General features: G+C 51.9%; 1 protein-coding gene across 1 annotated transcript in view; it reads left to right on the forward strand.

Moving 5' to 3' along the window:
- Positions 1 to 18944, forward strand: part of DRC7 (dynein regulatory complex subunit 7) — a gene marked incomplete at its 5' end in the record, with an annotated part of 59270 nt that continues 40326 nt past the window's right edge. Inside the window, 3 exons of the mRNA XM_075836794.1 lie at positions 1 to 225; positions 4682 to 4813; positions 6042 to 6102. Of these exons, the coding sequence (XP_075692909.1) occupies positions 1 to 225; positions 4682 to 4813; positions 6042 to 6102 (418 nt within the window). The remainder of the gene's footprint in view (positions 226 to 4681; positions 4814 to 6041; positions 6103 to 18944) is intronic.

Genomic DNA, 18944 nt, shown 5'->3' on the forward strand with positions numbered 1-18944 from the left:
CTACAGGATGCGGAGAGGCTGGGTCCGGACCCCTTGTTCGGTCTCAGAGTTCACTGCTGGGTGTTAGTCTTGGCTGGGAAGCGAGAAGTGCCAGACAATTTCTTCATCGATGCACTGACCGGCAACGCTTACGAGACAAAAGACCAACATTTTCTGGGTATCGAGAGTCTGTGGAATCATGAGAATTATTGGATCAATATGCAGGACTGTCGCAATGCCTGCAAGGTACCAGGCCTGGGGTTAGGGGGCAGTGTTATCTGAGTGCATATGGAAAGACATTGTAGAGTTTATATGGACTGTGAAGGGTGGAGACTACGGCAGGCTGTATACTGCGTGCAACAACGGCTTATTGATCTGAAGAGGGCAGAAAGAAAGGAGCAACAAAGAGTATGGAGTGTGGACATGTAGGGAGAGTGTGGCATGTATGGCGACAGGTAGAGAGCTGTATGTAGATGATAGGGAGTGACGAGTACAGTGCTGTATGTAGATAGGGAGTGACAAGGAGAGTGCTGTATGTAGATGATGGGGAGTGACGAGTAGAGTGCTGTATGTAGATGATGGGGAGTGACGAGTAGAGTGCTGTATGTAGATGATGGGGAGTGACGAGTAGAGTGCTGTATGTAGATGATAGGGAGTGACGAGTACAATGCAGTATGTAGATAGGGAGTGACAAGGAGAGTGCTGTATGTAGATGATGGGGAGTGACGAGTAGAGTGCTGTATGTAGATGATGGGGAGTGACGAGTAGAGTGCTGTATGTAGATGATAGGGAGTGACGAGTACAGTGCTGTATGTAGATAGGGAGTGACAAGGAAAGTGCTGTATGTAGATGATGGGGAGTGACGAGTAGAGTGCTGTATGTAGATGATGGGGAGTGACGAGTAGAGTGCTGTATGTAGATGATAGGGAGTGACGAGTACAATGCAGTATGTAGATAGGGAGTGACAAGGAGAGTGCTGTATGTAGATGATGGGGAGTGACGAGTAGAGTGCTGTATGTAGATGATGGGGAGTGACCAGTAGAGTGCTGTATGTAGATGATAGGGAGTGACGAGTAGAGTGCTGTATGTAGATGATAGGGAGTGACGAGTAGAGTGCTGTATGTAGATGATGGGGAGTGACCAGTAGAGTGCTGTATGTAGATGATGGGGAGTGACCAGTAGAGTGCTGTATGTAGATGATGGGGAGTGACAAGGAGAGTGCTGTATGTAGATGATATTGGAGTGACGAGTACAGTGCTGTATGTAGATAGGGAGTGACGAGTAGAGTGCTGTATGTAGATGATGGGGAGTGACGAGTAGAGTGCTGTATGTAGATGATGGGGAGTGACGAGTAGAGTGCTGTATGTAGATGATGGGGAGTGACGAGTAGAGTGCTGTATGTAGATGATGGGGAGTGACGAGTAGAGTGCTGTATGTAGATGATGGGGAGTGACCAGTAGAGTGCTGTATGTAGATGATGGGGAGTGACAAGGAGAGTGCTGTATGTAGATAGGGAGTGACAAGGGGAATGCTGTATGTAGACGATAGGGAGTGACAAGGAGAGTGCTGTATGTAGATGATGGGGAGTGACCAGTAGAGTGCTGTATGTAGATGATGGGGAGTGACCAGTAGAGTGCTGTATGTAGAGGATAGGGAGTGATAAGTAGAGTGCTGTATGTAGATGATAGGGAGTGATGTATGTAGATGATGGGCAGTGACAAGGAGAGTGCTGTATGTAGATGATGGGGAGTGACAAGGAGAGTGCTGTAAGTAGATGATGTGCAGTGACAAGGAGAGTGCTGTATGTAGATGATGGGGAGGGACGAGTAGAGTACTGTATGTAGATGATGGGGAGTGACGAGTAGAGTGCTGTATGTAGATGATGGGGAGTGACGAGTAGAGTGCTGTATGTAGATGATGGGGAGTGACGAGTAGAGTGCTGTATGTAGATGATGGGGAGTGACGAGTAGAGTGCTGTATGTAGATGATGGGGAGTGACGAGTAGAGTGCTGTATGTAGATGATGGGGAGTGACCAGTAGAGTGCTGTATGTAGATGATGGGGAGTGACAAGGAGAGTGCTGTATGTAGATAGGGAGTGACAAGGGGAATGCTGTATGTAGACGATAGGGAGTGACAAGGAGAGTGCTGTATGTAGATGATGGGGAGTGACCAGTAGAGTGCTGTATGTAGATGATGGGGAGTGACCAGTAGAGTGCTGTATGTAGAGGATAGGGAGTGATAAGTAGAGTGCTGTATGTAGATGATAGGGAGTGATGTATGTAGATGATGGGCAGTGACAAGGAGAGTGCTGTATGTAGATGATGGGGAGTGACAAGGAGAGTGCTGTAAGTAGATGATGTGCAGTGACAAGGAGAGTGCTGTATGTAGATGATGGGGAGGGACGAGTAGAGTACTGTATGTAGATGGGGAGTGACGAGTAGAGTGCTGTATGTAGATGATGGGCAGTGAGGAGTAGAGTGCTGTATGTAGATGATGGGGAGTGACGAGTAGAGTGCTGTATGCAGATGATGGGGAGTGACGAGTAGAGTGCTGTATGTAGAGGATAGGGAGTGACAAGGAGAGTGCTGTATGTAGATGATGGGGAGTGACGAGTAGAGTGCCGTATGTAGATGATGGGCAGTGACAAGTAGAGTGCTGTATGTAGATGATGGGCAGTGACGAGTAGAGTGCTGTATGTAGATGATGGGGAGTGACGAATAGAGTGCTGTATGTAGATGATGGGGAGTGACGAGTAGAGTGCTGTATGTAGAGGATAGGGAGTGACAAGGAGAGTGCTGTATGTAGATGATGGGGAGTGACGAGTAGAGTGCTGTATGTAGAGGATGGGGAGTGACGAGTAGAGTGCTGTATGTAGAGGATGGGGAGTGACGAGTAGAGTGCTGTATGTAGAGGATGGGGAGTGACGAGTAGAGTGCTGTATGTAGAGGATGGGGAGTGCTGTATGTAGATGATCGGGAGTGACAAGTAGAGAGCTGTATGTAGATGATGGGGAGTGACGAGTAGAGTGTTGTATGTAGATGATGGGGAGTGACGAGTAGAGTGCTGTATGTAGAGGATAGGGAGTGACAAGGAGAGTGCTGTATGTAGATGATGGGGAGAGACGAGTAGAGTGCTGGATGGGGAGTGACGAGTAGAGTGCTGTATGTAGAGGAAGGGGAGTGACAAGTAGAGTGCTGTATGTAGATGATGGGGAGTGACGAGTAGAGTGCTGTATGTAGATGATGGGGAGTGACGAGTAGAGTGCTGTATGTAGAGGATAGGGAGTGACAAGGAGAGTGCTGTATGTAGAGGATGGGGAGTGACGAGTAGAGTGCTGTATGTAGATGATGGGGAGTGACGAGTAGAGTGCTGTATGTAGATGATGGGGAGTGACGAGTAGAGTGCTGTATGTAGAGGATGGGGAGTGACGAGTAGAGTACTGTATGTAGAGGATGGGGAGTGACGAGTAGAGTGCTGTATGTAGAGGATGGGGAGTGACGAGTAGAGTGCTGTATGTAGATGATGGGGAGTGACGAGTAGAGTGCTGTATGTAGAGGATAGGGAGTGATGAGTAGAGTGCTGTATGTAGAGGATGGGGAGTGATGAGTAGAGTGCTGTATGTAGAGGATGGGGAGTGACGAGTAGAGTGCTGTATGTAGAGGATGGGGAGTGACGAGTAGAGTGCTGTATGTAGAGGATGGGGAGTGACGAGTAGAGTGCTGTATGTAGAGGATGGGGAGTGACGAGTAGAGTGCTGTATGTAGATGGGGAGTGACGAGTAGAGTTCTGTATGTAGAGGATGGGGAGTGACGAGTAGAGTGCTGTATGTAGATGATGGGGAGTGACGAGTAGAGTGCTGTATGTAGATGATGGGCAGTGAGGAGTAGAGTGCTGTATGTAGATGATGGGGAGTGACGAGTAGAGTGCTGTATGTAGATGATGGGGAGTGACGAGTAGAGTGCTGTATGTAGAGGATGGGGAGTGACGAGTAGAGTACTGTATGTAGATGATGGGGAGTGACGAGTAGAGTGCTGTATGTAGAGGATGGGGAGTGACGAGTAGAGTGCTGTATGTAGATGATGGGGAGTGACGAGTAGAGTGCTGTATGTAGAGGATAGGGAGTGATGAGTAGAGTGCTGTATGTAGAGGATGGGGAGTGATGAGTAGAGTGCTGTATGTAGAGGATGGGGAGTGACGAGTAGAGTGCTGTATGTAGAGGATGGGGAGTGACGAGTAGAGTGCTGTATGTAGAGGATGGGGAGTTACGAGTAGAGTGCTGTATGTAGATGGGGAGTGACGAGTAGAGTGCTGTATGTAGAGGATGGGGAGTGACGAGTAGAGTGCTGTATGTAGATGATGGGGAGTGACGAGTAGAGTGCTGTATGTAGAGGATAGGGAGTGACAAGGAGAGTGCTGTATGCAGATGATGGGGAGTGACGAGTAGAGTGCTGTATGTAGAGGATAGGGAGTGACAAGGAGAGTGCTGTATGCAGATGATGGGGAGTGACGAGTAGAGTGCTGTATGTAGAGGATAGGGAGTGACAAGGAGAGTGCTGTATGTAGATAATAGGGAGTGCTGTATGTAGATGATGGGGAGTGACAAGGAAGGTGCAGTCTTCTGGGTGGACATTGGAGAGTTGGGTGGTTGACACTTGGGGGGCTTTTTATATGATCGCTGGGCTGAGCTTTTTCTTTTGGCAGGATATGACTTTTGACCTGGGGGACCCCGTGTGCTGGGAGTTTATGCTGTTGAGCACCTTAAAACGTGTGCTGCTTGTCCCAGACATGAATGAGGATGAAGACGAGGAGGAGGAGGAGGAGGTAGGAGACCAGGTGAGTGTAGAGGAATATGTGACACTTATGTATGATCCTCTTGTGGAGGCAATAAAGGTCAGTGCTGGGTTCTTGCTTATATGTACAGTACGTGTGTGTGTGTGTGTGTGTGTGTGTGTGTGTGTGTGTGTCAGACGTGTGTGTATGGGGCAACAGTGTGTGTGTGTGTGTGTGTGTGTGTGTGGCAGACGTGTGTGTGTGTATGGGGCAGACGTGTGTGTATATTGGGCAGCTGTGTGTGTGTGTGTATGTGTGTGTGTGTGTATGGGGCAGACGTGTGTGTGTGTGTGTGTGTGTGTGTGTGTATGGAGCAGACGTGTGTGTGTGTATGGAGCAGACGTGTGTGTGTATGGGGCAGCGGTGTGTGTGTGTATATGGGGCAGCGGTGTGTGTGTCTGTGTATGGGGCAGACGTGTGTGTGTGTGTATGTATGTATGGGGCAGACGTGTGTGTGTGTATGTGGGGCAGACGTGTGTGTGTCTGTGTATGGGGCAGACGTGTGTGTGTCTGTGTATGGGGCAGACGTGTGTGTGGGGCAGACTTGTGTGTATATGGGGCAGACGTGTGTGTGTGTGTGTGTGTGTGGGGCAGAAGTGTGTGTGTGTATATGGGGCAGACATGTGTGTGTGTGTGTGTGTGTGTGTGTGTGTATGGGGCAGACGTGTGTGTGTGTGTGTGTGTGTATGTGGGGCAGACGTGTGTGTGTATGTGGGGCAGACGTGTGTGTGTGTGTATGTGGGGCAGACGTGTGTGTGTCTGTGTATGGGGCAGACGTGTGTGTGTGTGGGGCAGACGTGTGTGTATATGGGGCAGACGTGTGTGTGTGTGTGTGTGTGTGTGTGTGTGTGGGGCAGAAGTGTGTGTGTGTGTATATGGGGCAGACGTGTGTGTGTGTGTGTGTGTATATGGGGCAGACGTGTGTGTGTGTGTATGTGGGGCAGACGTGTGTGTGTGTGGGTGTGTATGTGGGGCAGACGTGTGTGTATATGGGGCAGCCGTGTGTGTGTGTGTGTGTGTGTGTCAGGCATTATTGGCACCAGAGCGCTTGTCCTGGCCCTGCTGTACGGAGACGTGTAGAGAATGCGGTTGTGACTGAGAGGGAATATAAGACGACCCCCCATGGAAGAAGCCGTCAGTATTACTAGGAGATGACGGGGCTGAGAGTTGGGGGTCATGTGGTGGAGGTGGCGGAGTCCGTGCAGCCATGACACTCTGTCTTCTCTTCCAGGAGCGGGTGATGCTGCCGGTGCCAGTGTCCTGGGTTCTGCCCATTGTGGTGACTCCAAAAGGTTTGTACCAACCCGAGGTCCGAGCCCAAGCGTCTGCGGGAGGCCCCCCTACAGTCCCAGGATGTGTTGGATGGCGCAGGCTCCACCGTGGATAGAGGGTCTGTGGCAGCAGGAATCAGACTTTGATTTCTGTGGATTGGGCGCAGTTCCGCGGGTGGTTGAGCTCTATTGTAATTCCGTGGCGGTAATCTGCGGCTTTTCATCGCTTTTTCGCTCCGTGATTAACATTCTGCACAGATATTATCCTGCGCACGTGTAATAAAAACCCAATTCACAAGAATTACCGGCAAAATTACTGCGAATCCAGTCAGAAATGGGCGCAAAATCTGCAACTAAATCCTGCCGGAATCCTGAAGGTGTGAACATGGCCTTACACGAGCGCCGGCTGCTCCTACACACCCTCCTGTTATTGTAGATCTGGAAATAAATCTTCCATGTTGTGTCTCGTCAGTCACACGCGGCTCTGGTGTTGTGGATCATTGTCTCGTGCAGAAACCAATGACACTGGCAGTCGGCACGAGTCCTAATGAGGCAGCGGCCCCCACGCCACGTGGGACCTCCATAGTGTAGGGTGGAGAAGCGCTGCACTATCTGGTGTCCTTAGTCCTCGTGATCCACAGATAGAGGCTGCCGCATGTGATAGCAGATGAGACGCTGCCGTCTTCTCTTCTGTTGTATGTGACTCTTTCTGGGGCACATGGATGTTGTCTGTAGGGCTCCACTTCTGACCCCTCCGTCCACCAGGTGTTATGGTGGAGTCCTGACCTCGGCTAGAGATGCTGCAGGTTCCTGGAGGACCTCATGAGATGGTCTCTGGCTCCTCGCAGTCATTTTGGCGGCGGCCGCTCCAAGTCTTCTCCATTAGACATAGTGTCGGTCGTTGAGGTATCCGCGAGTCCAAGCCTTAGAGATGGTCATGCAATCTGTTCTGGGATTTCTTGTGGCAGATTGTTCTTGTAGACACTTAGTGGTGACTCCGGCACTCTCACGGTTCAGTATATGGTGCGATTAATAAAACTGGATGAGGATAATCTATCCTGGATGTATTCAATCAGTTTAATCCAATCGTCAGTTCTGTTTGGTCTCGTTAGATTGATATAGCGTTCCGAGCAGTGGACCCTCTGGGAAGTGTAAGGGATTGTCCGTTCTTCACCTGTAAAGGCTATGGACACCCTTGTAGACGCTTTTTTATTATTGCATCTACAAACTGTGGAGGGTTTGTCTTGTGCAGCTTGTATGTGTAAAGGATCTGCCAGGCACAGCTTCGGGGTTAACTCCCTTAATTAATCAGTCAGCACCTGACTCTACATCCCTGAGACTGACTCCAGCTTCCACCACTCAGGCTGGCAGGCTTAGGAGTGGGAGAGCCTATCGCAGCCTGGCCAGACTCAGCTAGCTCCCGCCCTCTGTCTATTTATACCTGCATTTCCTGTTCCTCCTTGCTTGTTATTCTTTTTCGTGTGGTTTCCTGGCCCAGCTACAGCTCCTTCTATTTTGTTCCTGCTCCATACAGACCCTGGCTTACTGACCACTCTTCTGCTCTTCGTTTGGTACCTCGCACACTCCTGGCTTGACTCGGCTCGTTCACCACTCTGGTTGCTCACGGTGTTGCCGTGGGCAACTGCCCCTTTCCCTTGCTTGTATTCCCTTGTATGTTTGTCGTGTTTGTCGTGCACTTACTGAGTGCAGGGACCGCCGCCCAGTTGTACCCCGTCGCCTAGGGCGGGTCGTTGCAAGTAGGCAGGGACAGAGTGGCGGGTAGATTAGGGCTCACTTGTCCGTTTCCCTACCCCCCGGTCATTACAGTATGTCTTACAATACAGTAGAAGCTGCCGGATGCCGGTCACTGCTCAGTCCGTCAGACGACTTTACTGTCCGTCATTTTCCAGCCTCTCTCTCTGCTCTCCTAGAAACAACAGAAGCTTAAAGTTTATTTTCTTTTGATTGTGAAGCTGTCAGCGTGGAATAATGTTCAGGAGAGAGGGGGGCTGGAGAGTGACGGACAATAAGATGATCTGTCAGACGGAGCGGCAGCTTATCCTGTATTATAAGTCATACAAGCTGCAGAAGACAAACCCTCCACAATTGTTCATAAAAACCAGCTGTAAATGTTATTTAATAAAAGAGCATGAAAAAAATGTCTTCAGCGCTGTCCTGGAGGTGAGGACTTTCCCCCGGTCTCTGTCCTGGAGGTGAGGACTTTCCCCCGGTCTCTGTCCTGGAGATGAGGACTTTCCCCCGGTCTCTGTCCTGGAGGTGAGGACTTTCCCCCGGTCTCTGTCCTGGAGGTGAGGACTTTCCCCCGGTCTCTGTCCTGGAGGTGAGGACTTTCCCCAGGTCCCTGTCCCGGAGGTGAGGACTTTCCCCCGGTCTCTGTCCTGGAGGTGAGGACTTTCCCCAGGTCCCTGTCCTGGAGGTGAGGACTTTCCCCCGGTCTCTGTCCTGGAGGTGAGGACTTTCCCCAGGTTCCTGTCCTGGAGGTGAGGACTTTCCCCCGGTCTCTGTCCTGGAGGTGAGGACTTTCCCCCGGTCTCTGTCCTGGAGGTGAGGACTTTCCCCCGGTCTCTGTCCTGGAGGTGAGGACTTTCCCCCGGTCTCTGTCCTGGAGGTGAGGACTTTCCCCCGGTGTCTGTCCTGGAGGTGAGGACTTTCCCCCGGTCTCTGTCCTGGAGGTGAGGACTTTCCCCAGGTCTCTGTCCTGGAGGTGAGGACTTTCCCCAGGTCTCTGTCCTGGAGGTGAGGACTTTCCCCCGGTCTCTGTCCTGGAGGTGAGGACTTTCCCCCGGTCTCTGTCCTGGAGGTTAGGACTTTCCCCCGGTCTCTGTCCTGGAGGTGAGGACTTTCCCCAGGTCTCTGTCCTGGAGGTGAGGACTTTCCCCCGGTCTCTGTCCTGGAGGTGAGGACTTTCCCCCGGTCTCTGTCCTGGAGGTGAGGACTTTCCCCCGGTCTCTGTCCTGGAGGTGAGGACTTTCCCCCGGTCTCTGTCCTGGAGGTGAGGACTTTCCCCCGGTCTCTGTCCTGGAGGTGAGGTGTTATGGCCGGAAGAAGGGGAAGGGGATAAGTGAGCCCTAATCTACCCACCGCCCTGTCCCTGCCTACTTGCAACGACCCGCCCTAGGCGACGGGGTACAACTGGGCGGCGGTCCCTACGCTGACTAAGTGCAAGGGAATACAAACAGGGAACAAGCAAGGGAAGGGGCAGTAGCCCACGGAACACCGTGAGGAAACCAGAGTGGTCAACGAGCCAACAATGAAAGGAAGGAGGGTTGGATCCAGCGTGGATTGTAGAATAAAATGGAACGAAGTTCCAAGTTTAATGGACAAAAAGTATTTGATTAAAAATCAGGACTTAGGTAAAGAGTGTGAAATCCTGGTAGTGTGAGGAAAAAATATCGGTGAAAAAGCCTACGCGTTTCAGACGCTGCACGCGTCCTTAATCATGGCTGGCTGGTCAACGAGCCAGTCAGAATCAAGATGTCACCAAGTATACGAACGCAGAGCAAGGAGCAGGAAGCAAGCCGGGTCAGAGCGAAGCAGGATAAGCGGAAGCTGTAGCAAGGCTGAAGCAAGGCAGTAGCAGGCTGGAGCAAGGCTGTAGCAGGGCCAGGAAACCAGGAAGAATCACAAGCAATGAGGAAGAGAAAACGGCAGGTATAAATGGACAGGGGGCGGAGCTAACTCCGACTGACTAGGCCGCGATAGGCTCTCCCACTCCTGAGCCTGCCACCCTGATTGGTGGGAGCCGGAGTCAGTCTAAGAGGTCCGGCCTCAGGTGTCGATTGATTAATCCTGGGAGTATCCACAGAAGTAGTGCCTGGCAGATCCTTTACAGTACCCCCCCTTTTATGAGGGGCCACCGGACCCTTACTAAGAGGACCTGGTTTAGTGGGAAAGAGAAGGTGGAACCTCCTGACCAATACCCCAGCGTGAACATCTCGAGCAGGTACCCAAGTCCTCTCCTCCGGCCCGTATCCTCTCCAATGGACCAGGTACTGGAGGGAGCCCTGGACCATCCTACTGTCCATAATCTTGGCCACCTCGAATTCCACCCCCTCAGGGGTGAGAACGGGAACAGGAGGTTTCCTCGAGGGGGACCAGGACGGGGAGCAGCGTTTGAGGAGGGAGGCATGGAAGACGTCATGTATGCGAAAGGATGGGGGCAGCTCCAGACGGAAGGATACAGGGTTGAGGACTTCAATGACCTTATAAGGCCCAATAAATCGGGGAGCAAACTTCTTGGACGGGACCTTAAGGCGCAAGTTCCTGGACGACAACCAGACCAAATCCCCGACGACAAACCGGGGGTTAGCAGAACGTCTTCTATAAGCCTGAATTTTTTGTATGCTCTGGGACGCCTCTAGGTTCTTCTGAACCTGGGCCCAGACTGTGCACAGTTCCCGATGAACGACCTCTACCTCGGGATTATTGGAACTGCCAGGAGAAACGGAGGAGAACCGTGGATTAAACCCGAAATTACAGAAAAACGGGGAGACCCCTGACGAGTTACTGACCCGGTTATTCAGGGAAAATTCGGCGAGGGGAATGAATGAGACCCAATCAAATTGACAGTCAGAGATGAAACACCTTAAATATTGTTCTAGAGACTGATTAGTCCTCTCCGTTTGACCATTAGTTTCGGGATGGAAGGCAGAGGAGAAGGACAGATCAATCTCCAACTTTTTACAAAAGGCTCTCCAAAATAATGAAACAAATTGTACCCCTCTGTCAGAAACGATATTGACTGGGACCCCATTGAGACGCAGAATGTGTTTAACAAACAAAGAAGCTAACGTCTTGGCGTTAGGTAGTTTCTTAAGGGGCACAAAGTGGCACATCTTGCTGAAGCGGTCTACTACCACCCACACCACCGACTTGCCCTGAGATGGAGGCAAATCGGTGATAAAATCCATGGAGATATGGGTCCAAGGTCTCTGGGGAATGGGCAAAGAACGTAGTAAGCCCGCAGGTCGGGACCTGGGGGTCTTAGACCTAGCACAAACCTCACAAGCGGCGACGTAGGCCCTAACGTCTTTAGGCAACCCAGGCCACCAATAGTTTCTGGTAATGAGGTGTGCGGTACCCAAGATGCCAGGATGACCAGATAGTGCGGAGTCATGGTTTTCCCTAAGTACCCTTAGCCGGTATTGCAGGGGGACAAACAGCTTGTCCACAGGGAGGTTCCCGGGAGCTGAACCTTGATCAGCCGCAATATCAGAGACTAAATCAGAATCAGTGGCAGAAACGATTATACCAGGGGGCAAAATAGAAGCAGGATCCTTCTCCGAAGGAGGATTGGCCATGAAACTACGCGACAGTGCATCAGCCTTAATATTTTTGGACCCAGCCCTATAGGTAACCAAAAAGTTAAATCTGGTAAAAAATAGCGCCCATCGAGCTTGTCTCGGGTTTAGCCTCCGGACAGATTCTAGGAAAACCAGATTCTTGTGGTCAGTAAGGACCGTTACCTGGTGTCTGGCCCCCTCCAGGAAGTGACGGCACTCTTCAAAAGCCCATTTAATGGCTAAAAGTTCGCGGTTGCCAATATCATAGTTACTCTCCGTGGGCGAAAACTTCCTGGAGAAGTAAGCACAGGGGCGGAGATGGGTGAGGGACCTGGTACCCTGGGACAAGACAGCCCCCACTCCCACCTCGGACGCGTCAACCTCCACGATAAATGGCTCCCTTTGGTTGGGCTGAACCAGCACTGGGGCCGAGATAAAGCACTTCTTGAGGGTCTCAAAAGCCTGGACGGCCTCAGGAGGCCAGTGGAGGAGATCAGCACCCTTGCGAGTGAGGTCCGTAAGAGGCTTAGCGACGACCGAGAAGTTGGCAATAAATCTCCTGTAATAGTTAGCGAACCCCAAAAAACACTGTAGCGCCTTCAGGGAGGCAGGTTGGACCCATTCCGCCACAGCCTGAACCTTGGCAGTGTTAGGGATCTGCCAGGTACTACGTCTAGGTATACTCCTGGGATTAATCAATCCACACCTGAGGCCAGACCTGTTAGACTGACACCGTCTCCCACCAACCAGGGTGGCAGGCTCAGGAGTGGGAGAGCCTATCGCGGCCTGGTCAGTCGGAGTTAGCGCCGCCCCCTGTCCTTTATTACCTGCCGTGTTCTCCTCCTCAGTGCTTGTAATTCTTCTGGATTCCTGGCCCCACTGCTGCTTGCTCCAGCCTGCTTCTGCCGTGCTTCTGCCTTGCTGCAGTTCCGCTTAACCTGCTTTGCTTTGCCCCTGGCTTGCTTCCTTCTCCGTGCTCACCTTGGTATACTCCACTTCATCCTGGTCCTGACTATTCATTCACCGCTCCGTTTCCTCGCGGCGTTCCGTGGGCTACTGCCCCTTGTGTTCCCTGTTTGTTCTCCCGTGCACTTAGACAGCGTAGGGACCGCCGCCCAGTTGTACCCCGTCGCCTAGGGCGGGTCGTTGCAAGTAGGCAGGGACAGGGCGGTGGGTAGATTAGGGCTCACTTTCCCTTCACCTCCTTCCTGCCATTACATAATTACAAGCCCCTTACCTAGTCTACCATTCTCCTACGCTGACGCTATCATGGACCCCCTTGAGACCCTGACCCAGCAGATGCAGGGCCTCTCCCTACAGGTCCAGGCCCTGGCCCAGAGGGTCAACCAGGGTGACGCTGCCTTAGTAGTACCCCTCACCTCACCTCTAGAACCCGACCTCAAGGTACCTGACCGGTTCTCAGGGGACCGTAAGACGTTTCTCTCCTTCCGGGAGAGTTGCAGACTGTATTTCCGCCTAAAACCCCACTCCTCAGGTTCCGAGAACCAGCGGGTGGGTATCATCATATCCCGACTCCAGGAAGGGCCCCAAGAGTGGGCCTTCTCCTTGGCTCCTGACGCCCCTGAACTTTCCTCTGTTGATCGTTTTTTCTCTGCCCTCGGACTCATTTACGACGAGACTGACAGGACTGCTTTAGCCGAGAGTCAGCTGGTGACCTTACGTCAGGGTAGGAGACCGGTTGAGGAATACTGTTCTGATTTTAGAAAGTGGTGCGTAGCTTCTCGGTGGAACGATCCGGCCCTAAGGTGCCAGTTTAGGTTAGGATTATCTGACGCCCTGAAGGATCTGCTGGTTAGCTACCCCTCTTCTGACTCCCTTGACCAGGTTATGGCCCTAGCAGTACGACTTGACCGACGTCTCAGGGAACGTCAGCTTGAACATTTCAATGTGCTCCCCTCTGACTTTTCTGCGATCCCCCCCGAGGTCCCGTCCCCTCGCCCCTCCACGGAGGACTCGGAGGTACCTATGCAACTCGGGTCCTCCATGTCCCCTCGACAACGTAGGGAGTTTCGCAGAATGAATGGTCTCTGCTTCTACTGTGGGGACGACAAGCATCTACTGAACACCTGTCCCAGGCGCAAGAATAAAAAGCCGGAAAACTTCCACGCCTAAGTGATCATCGGGGAGGTCCAGGGCCGCCATCAGGGGGGTATTAGGGGTAGTGGTGTGAGGGGCCCGGCCAAACCTAACTGAAAGGGGGGCCCGGCAACTGCCGCAACATTCTTTCGGTAGGAAAAAACGGGCCCCTGTAATGGGGCCCGTTTTTTTCACCAAAAGAATGTCGTGAGCTGCTGCTGCTGCTGCGGGCCCCCTCCCCTCGTCATGGGGGGCCGTCAAACAGTCCGCCCGCGCGCGCGCACCCGATCGCGCGCACAAGGAAACTCCCGCGCGTGCGCACTCGCGAGCGCGCACCCACGAACGCCCGCACTGGAGACCGCCCGCGCGCGCACCCGCGATCGGCCGCGCGCGCAGCCGCGGACACACATGGACAAAACTTACCTGGAGCCTGGCTGGAGGTGAAGGACTGGACGTCTGGACCGAAGACCTCGCCTGGAAGACATCGCCGGAAGAGGACTGGAGTGGGAGCAGCTCTTCTGACACGGTGAGTAAATTATCTCAAAGTGCTGTTTATGTATGGCCCTGTTCACACAGTATTTTGCAGGCAAAAAAAAATCTGCCTCAAAATTCCTTAAAGAATTTTGAGGCAGATTTTGACCTGCCCACACTATCTTGCCGCGTTTTTTTGCTGCGTTTTTTTGCTCGCGGCGATTGAGGACAGCAGACAAAAAACGCAGCGAAAAATGCATTTTCTGCCTCCCATTGATTTCGATGGGAGGTCAGAGGCGGAACCGCCGCAAGAAAGGACGTGCTGCTTTTTCTTTTTTCCGCGACTGGCTCCGGTGGATTTCAGATTAAATCAATGGGAGGCGGTTTTGGAAGTTTTTTGGTGCTGATTCTGACGCCGTGTCCGAGTCAATATCAACGCCCAAAAACTCTGTGAACTGGGCCTTATTGTTAGGGCTTATTCAGACGAACGTGTAATACATCCGTGCAACGTGCGTGATTTTCACGCGCCTCGCACGGACCTATGTTACTCTATGGGGCCGCGCAGACTGTCAGTGATTTTCACGCAGCGTGTGTCCGTGTGTCCGCTGCGTAAAACTCACGACATGTCCGATATTTGTGCATTGTTGGCGCATCACGCACCCATTGAAGTTCATGGGTGCGTGAAAATCACGCCCAGCGCTTCCGCAGCCGTATAAACTATGAATGAAAGCAGAAAAGCACCTCGTGCTACAAACATACAAACAGAGTGTCATAATGATGGCGGCTGCGGGAAAATCACGCCCAGCACTTCCGCAGCCGTATAAACTAGTATAAAACAGAAAAGCACCGCGTGCTACAAACATACAAACAGAGTGTCATAATGATGGCGGCTGCGGGAAAATCACGCATCATACGCTGCTGACACACGGAGCTGTTATGGAACTTTTGCATGCGCAAAACACCACGTTTTTGCGCGCACAAAAAGCACACGCTCGTGTAAATCCGGCCTTAGGGTAGGAACACACTAGGCATGAACACTGCGGATTTTATGCAACACATTTTATTGTGGATAATCCGCAGCGTATCACAGTCGCAGCCGAGGGGGTCAGATATGAACAAATCTCATCCACACGCTGCAAAAATAATGGACCTGCCGTGTGACTTTTTGGCTTTTTAAGCCGCAGCGTGTCAATGTATTCTGTGGGATCGCTGCTCCTCTGTTGCGGAAATGCTGCGGTTCTGCCGCAAAAATCACACATGAGAAAGCCACCTGCTGCAGCGGTCACATGGTCTACAGCGTCATCCCAGGAGGCGGGGCTACGTTCAGAAGAGAGAGTCACCTAAACCACGGCCGGGGCAAGTCTAAACTTTTTTTTCCCTGCAGGATTCCCGCAGCGGACGCGCCTCACCAAACCTGCGCCACTATTTGGTGCGGTTTTGCTGGCAGAATTCCCTGCGGCTCCCGGGGCGGATAAGCGGTGTAGTTTTACTCAGCATATCCGCCTAGTGTGTCCCTTATGATGTCGCTCCTGGAGCTGCTGCCGGTCTCTAAATAGGCCGTCGGTTCAGTAGAATTTGGAATTATTTTTTTTTGTGAACCAGCTTAAAAAAAGACAAAACTTTTGTGTTCGGGCCTGTTCACATCACCGTTCGCTTCCGCTCCGGGGTTCCGTCTGAGGTTTCTGTCGGGTGAACCCCGCAACGGAAAGTGAAAGTGACAGCACAGCTTCCGTTTCCATCACCATTAGCGCAGTCGACTACGCTATTGATTCCGTCCGAAAACCAGCCGGAATGGTGACTGAAACGGAAGCTGTTCTGTCACTTTCACTTTCCGTTGCGGGGTTCACCCGACAGAAACCTCAGACGGAACCCCGGAACGGAAGCGAACGGTGATGTGAACAGGCCCTAACACAAAAGTTTTGTATTTTTTTAAGCTGGTTCACAAAAAAAAATAATTCCAAATTCTACTGAACCGACGGCCTATTTAGAGAGCGGCAGCAGCTCCAGGAGCGACATCATAAGGGACACACTAGGCGGATATGCTGAGAAAAACTCCACAGCTTATCCCGGGAGCCGCAGGGAATTCTGCCAGCAAAACCGCACCAAATAGCGGCGCAGGCTTCGTGAGGCGTGTCCGCTGCGGGAATCCTGCAGGGAAAAAAAAGTTTAGACTTGCCCCGGCCGTGGTTTAGGTGACTCTCTCTTCTGAACGTAGCCCCGCCTCCTGGGATGACGCTGTAGACCATGTGACCGCTGCAGCAGTCACATGGGATGAAACGTCATGACAGGAGGCGGGGCTGCGCTAAGAATAGAGGATCGCGTCACCAGGACTACGGCCGGGGGAGTCTAAACTTTTTTATCAATTTAAAAAAGTACCTCCTTTTTTTCTTCTCATGTGTGATTTTTGCGGCAGAACCGCAGCATTTCTGCAACAGAGGAGCGGCGATTCCACAGAATACATTGACACGCTGCGGCTTAAAAAGCCAAAAAGTCACACTGCAGGTCCATTATTTTTGCAGCGTGTGGATGAGATTTGTTCATATCTGACCCCCTCGGCTGCGACTGTGATACGCTGCGGATTGTCCACAATCAAATGTGTTGTATAAAATCCGCAGTGTTCATGCCTAGTGTGTTCCTACCCTAAGGCCGGATTCACACCAGCGTGTGCTTTTTGTGCGCGCAAAAACGTGGTGTTTTGCGCATGCAAAAGGTCCATAACAGCTCCGTGTGTCAGCAGCGTATGATGCGTGATTTTCGCGCAGCCGCCATCATTATGACACTCTGTTTGTATGTTTGTAGCTCGCGGTGCTTTTCTGTTTTCATTCATAGTTTATACGGCTGCGGAAGTGCTGGGCGTGATTTTCACCCACCCATTGACTTCAATGGGTGCGTGATGCGCGAACAATGCACAAATATCGGACCTGTCGTGAGTTTTACGCAGCGGACACACGGACACACGCTGCGTGAAAATCACTGACCGTCTGCACGGCCCCATAGAGTAACATAGGTCCGTGCGAGGCGCGTGAAAATCACTGACAGTCTGCACGGCCCCATAGAGTAACATAGGTCCGTGCGAGGCGCGTGAAAATCACTGACAGTCTGCACGGCCCCATAGAGTAACATAGGTCCGTGCGAGGCGCGTGAAAATCACTGACAGTCTGCACGACCCCATAGAGTAACATAGGTCCGTGCGAGGCGCGTGAAAATCACTGACAGTCTGCACGGCCCCATAGAGTAACATAGGTCCGTGCGAGGCGCGTGAAAATCACTGACAGTCTGCACGGCCCCATAGAGTAACATAGGTCCGTGCGAGGCGCGTGAAAATCACTGACAGTCTGCACGACCCCATAGAGTAACATAGGTCCGTGCGAGGCGCGTGAAAATCACGCACGTTGCACGGACGTATTACACGTTCGTCTGAATAAGCCCTAACAATAAGGCCCAGTTCACAGAGTTTTTGGGCGTTGATATTGACTCGGACACGGCGTCAGAATCAGCACCAAAAAACTTCCAAAACCGCCTCCCATTGATTTAATCTGAAATCCACCGGAGCCAGTCGCGGAAAAAAGAAAAAGCAGCACATCCTTTCTTGCCGCGGTTCCGCCTCTGACCTCCCATCGAAATCAATGGGAGGTAGAAAATGCATTTTTCGCTGCGTTTCCTGTCTGCTGTCCTCAATCGCCGCAGGCAAAAAACGCGGCAAGATAGTGTGGGCAGGTCAAAATCTGCCTCAAAATTCGGTGCGCGGTTCCAGGCGGTCGCCGGTGCGCGGGAGTTTGCGGGTGCGCGTGATCGGTCGCACGGGCGGCGGTGTTTGACGGCCCCCATGCTACCCAGGGCCGCCATCAGGGGGGGTATTAGGGGTACTGATGTGAGAGGCCCGGCCAAACCAAATTGAAAGGGGGGCCCGCAGCTCATGACATTCTTTTGGTGAAAAAAACGGGCCCCATTGCAGGGGCCTGTTTTTTTTCTACCAAAGGCAAGTCGCGGCAGTTTGCCGGGCCCCCCTTTCAATTAGGTTTGGCCGGGCCTCTCACATCAGTACCCCTAATACCCCCCCTGATGGCGGCCCTGGGTACCATGATATAGTACTGGACGGAGTACCATTAACAGGCGGTGCCACGGTAGGGGGGCCCCGAAAATTTAGCTGTAGGGGGCCCTGAAATTCCTGATGGCGGCCCTGGGGAGGTCACTTGGGCGCACAGGTATTTCCCGTTAATGTGAAATGCAATAAAATTTTGCTTCCCTTTCAGGTCTCGTTTGCTGGCCGGTCTGCCACGGGCAGTGCCTTCGTGGATTCTGGCTCATCTGCTAATATCATGTCTGTGGAATTTGCTATGTCTCTAAAGATGCCTTGTATTGATTTACCTTATCCTGTCCCTGTAGTAGGAATCGACTCAACCCCCCTTGCTAATGGTTATTTTACTCAGCATACTCCTGTTTTTGAACTCCTTGTTGGCTCCATGCATTTGGAGCAGTGCTCTGTACTGGTGATGCAGGGATTATCGTCTGATCTGGTTTTAGGCCTTCCCTGGTTGCAGTTGCATAATCCCACGTTTGATTGGAATACTGGGGATCTCACCAAATGGGGTAATGAATGTCTTATGTCATGTCTTTCTGTTAACTCTATTTCTCCCCGGGAGGAGGTAAACACGCTTCCTGAGTTTGTTCAGGACTTCGCCGATGTGTTTTCTAAGGAGGCCTCCGAGGTGTTGCCCCCCCATAGAGATTACGATTGCGCTATCGATTTGGTGCCTGGTGCCAAGCTTCCTAAGGGTAGGATATTTAATCTTTCATGTCCTGAACGTGAAGCTATGAGGGAGTATATCCAAGAATGCCTGGCCAAGGGTTTCATTCGCCCCTCGACTTCTCCGGTAGGTGCTGGCTTCTTCTTCGTGGGGAAGAAGGATGGTGGTCTTAGGCCGTGCATTGATTATCGGAACTTGAATAAGGTCACCGTAAGGAACCAGTACCCACTTCCTTTGATTCCGG

Source organism: Rhinoderma darwinii, chromosome 9, assembly GCF_050947455.1.
Source record: "Rhinoderma darwinii isolate aRhiDar2 chromosome 9, aRhiDar2.hap1, whole genome shotgun sequence".
Classification (NCBI taxonomy): domain Eukaryota; kingdom Metazoa; phylum Chordata; class Amphibia; order Anura; family Rhinodermatidae; genus Rhinoderma; species Rhinoderma darwinii.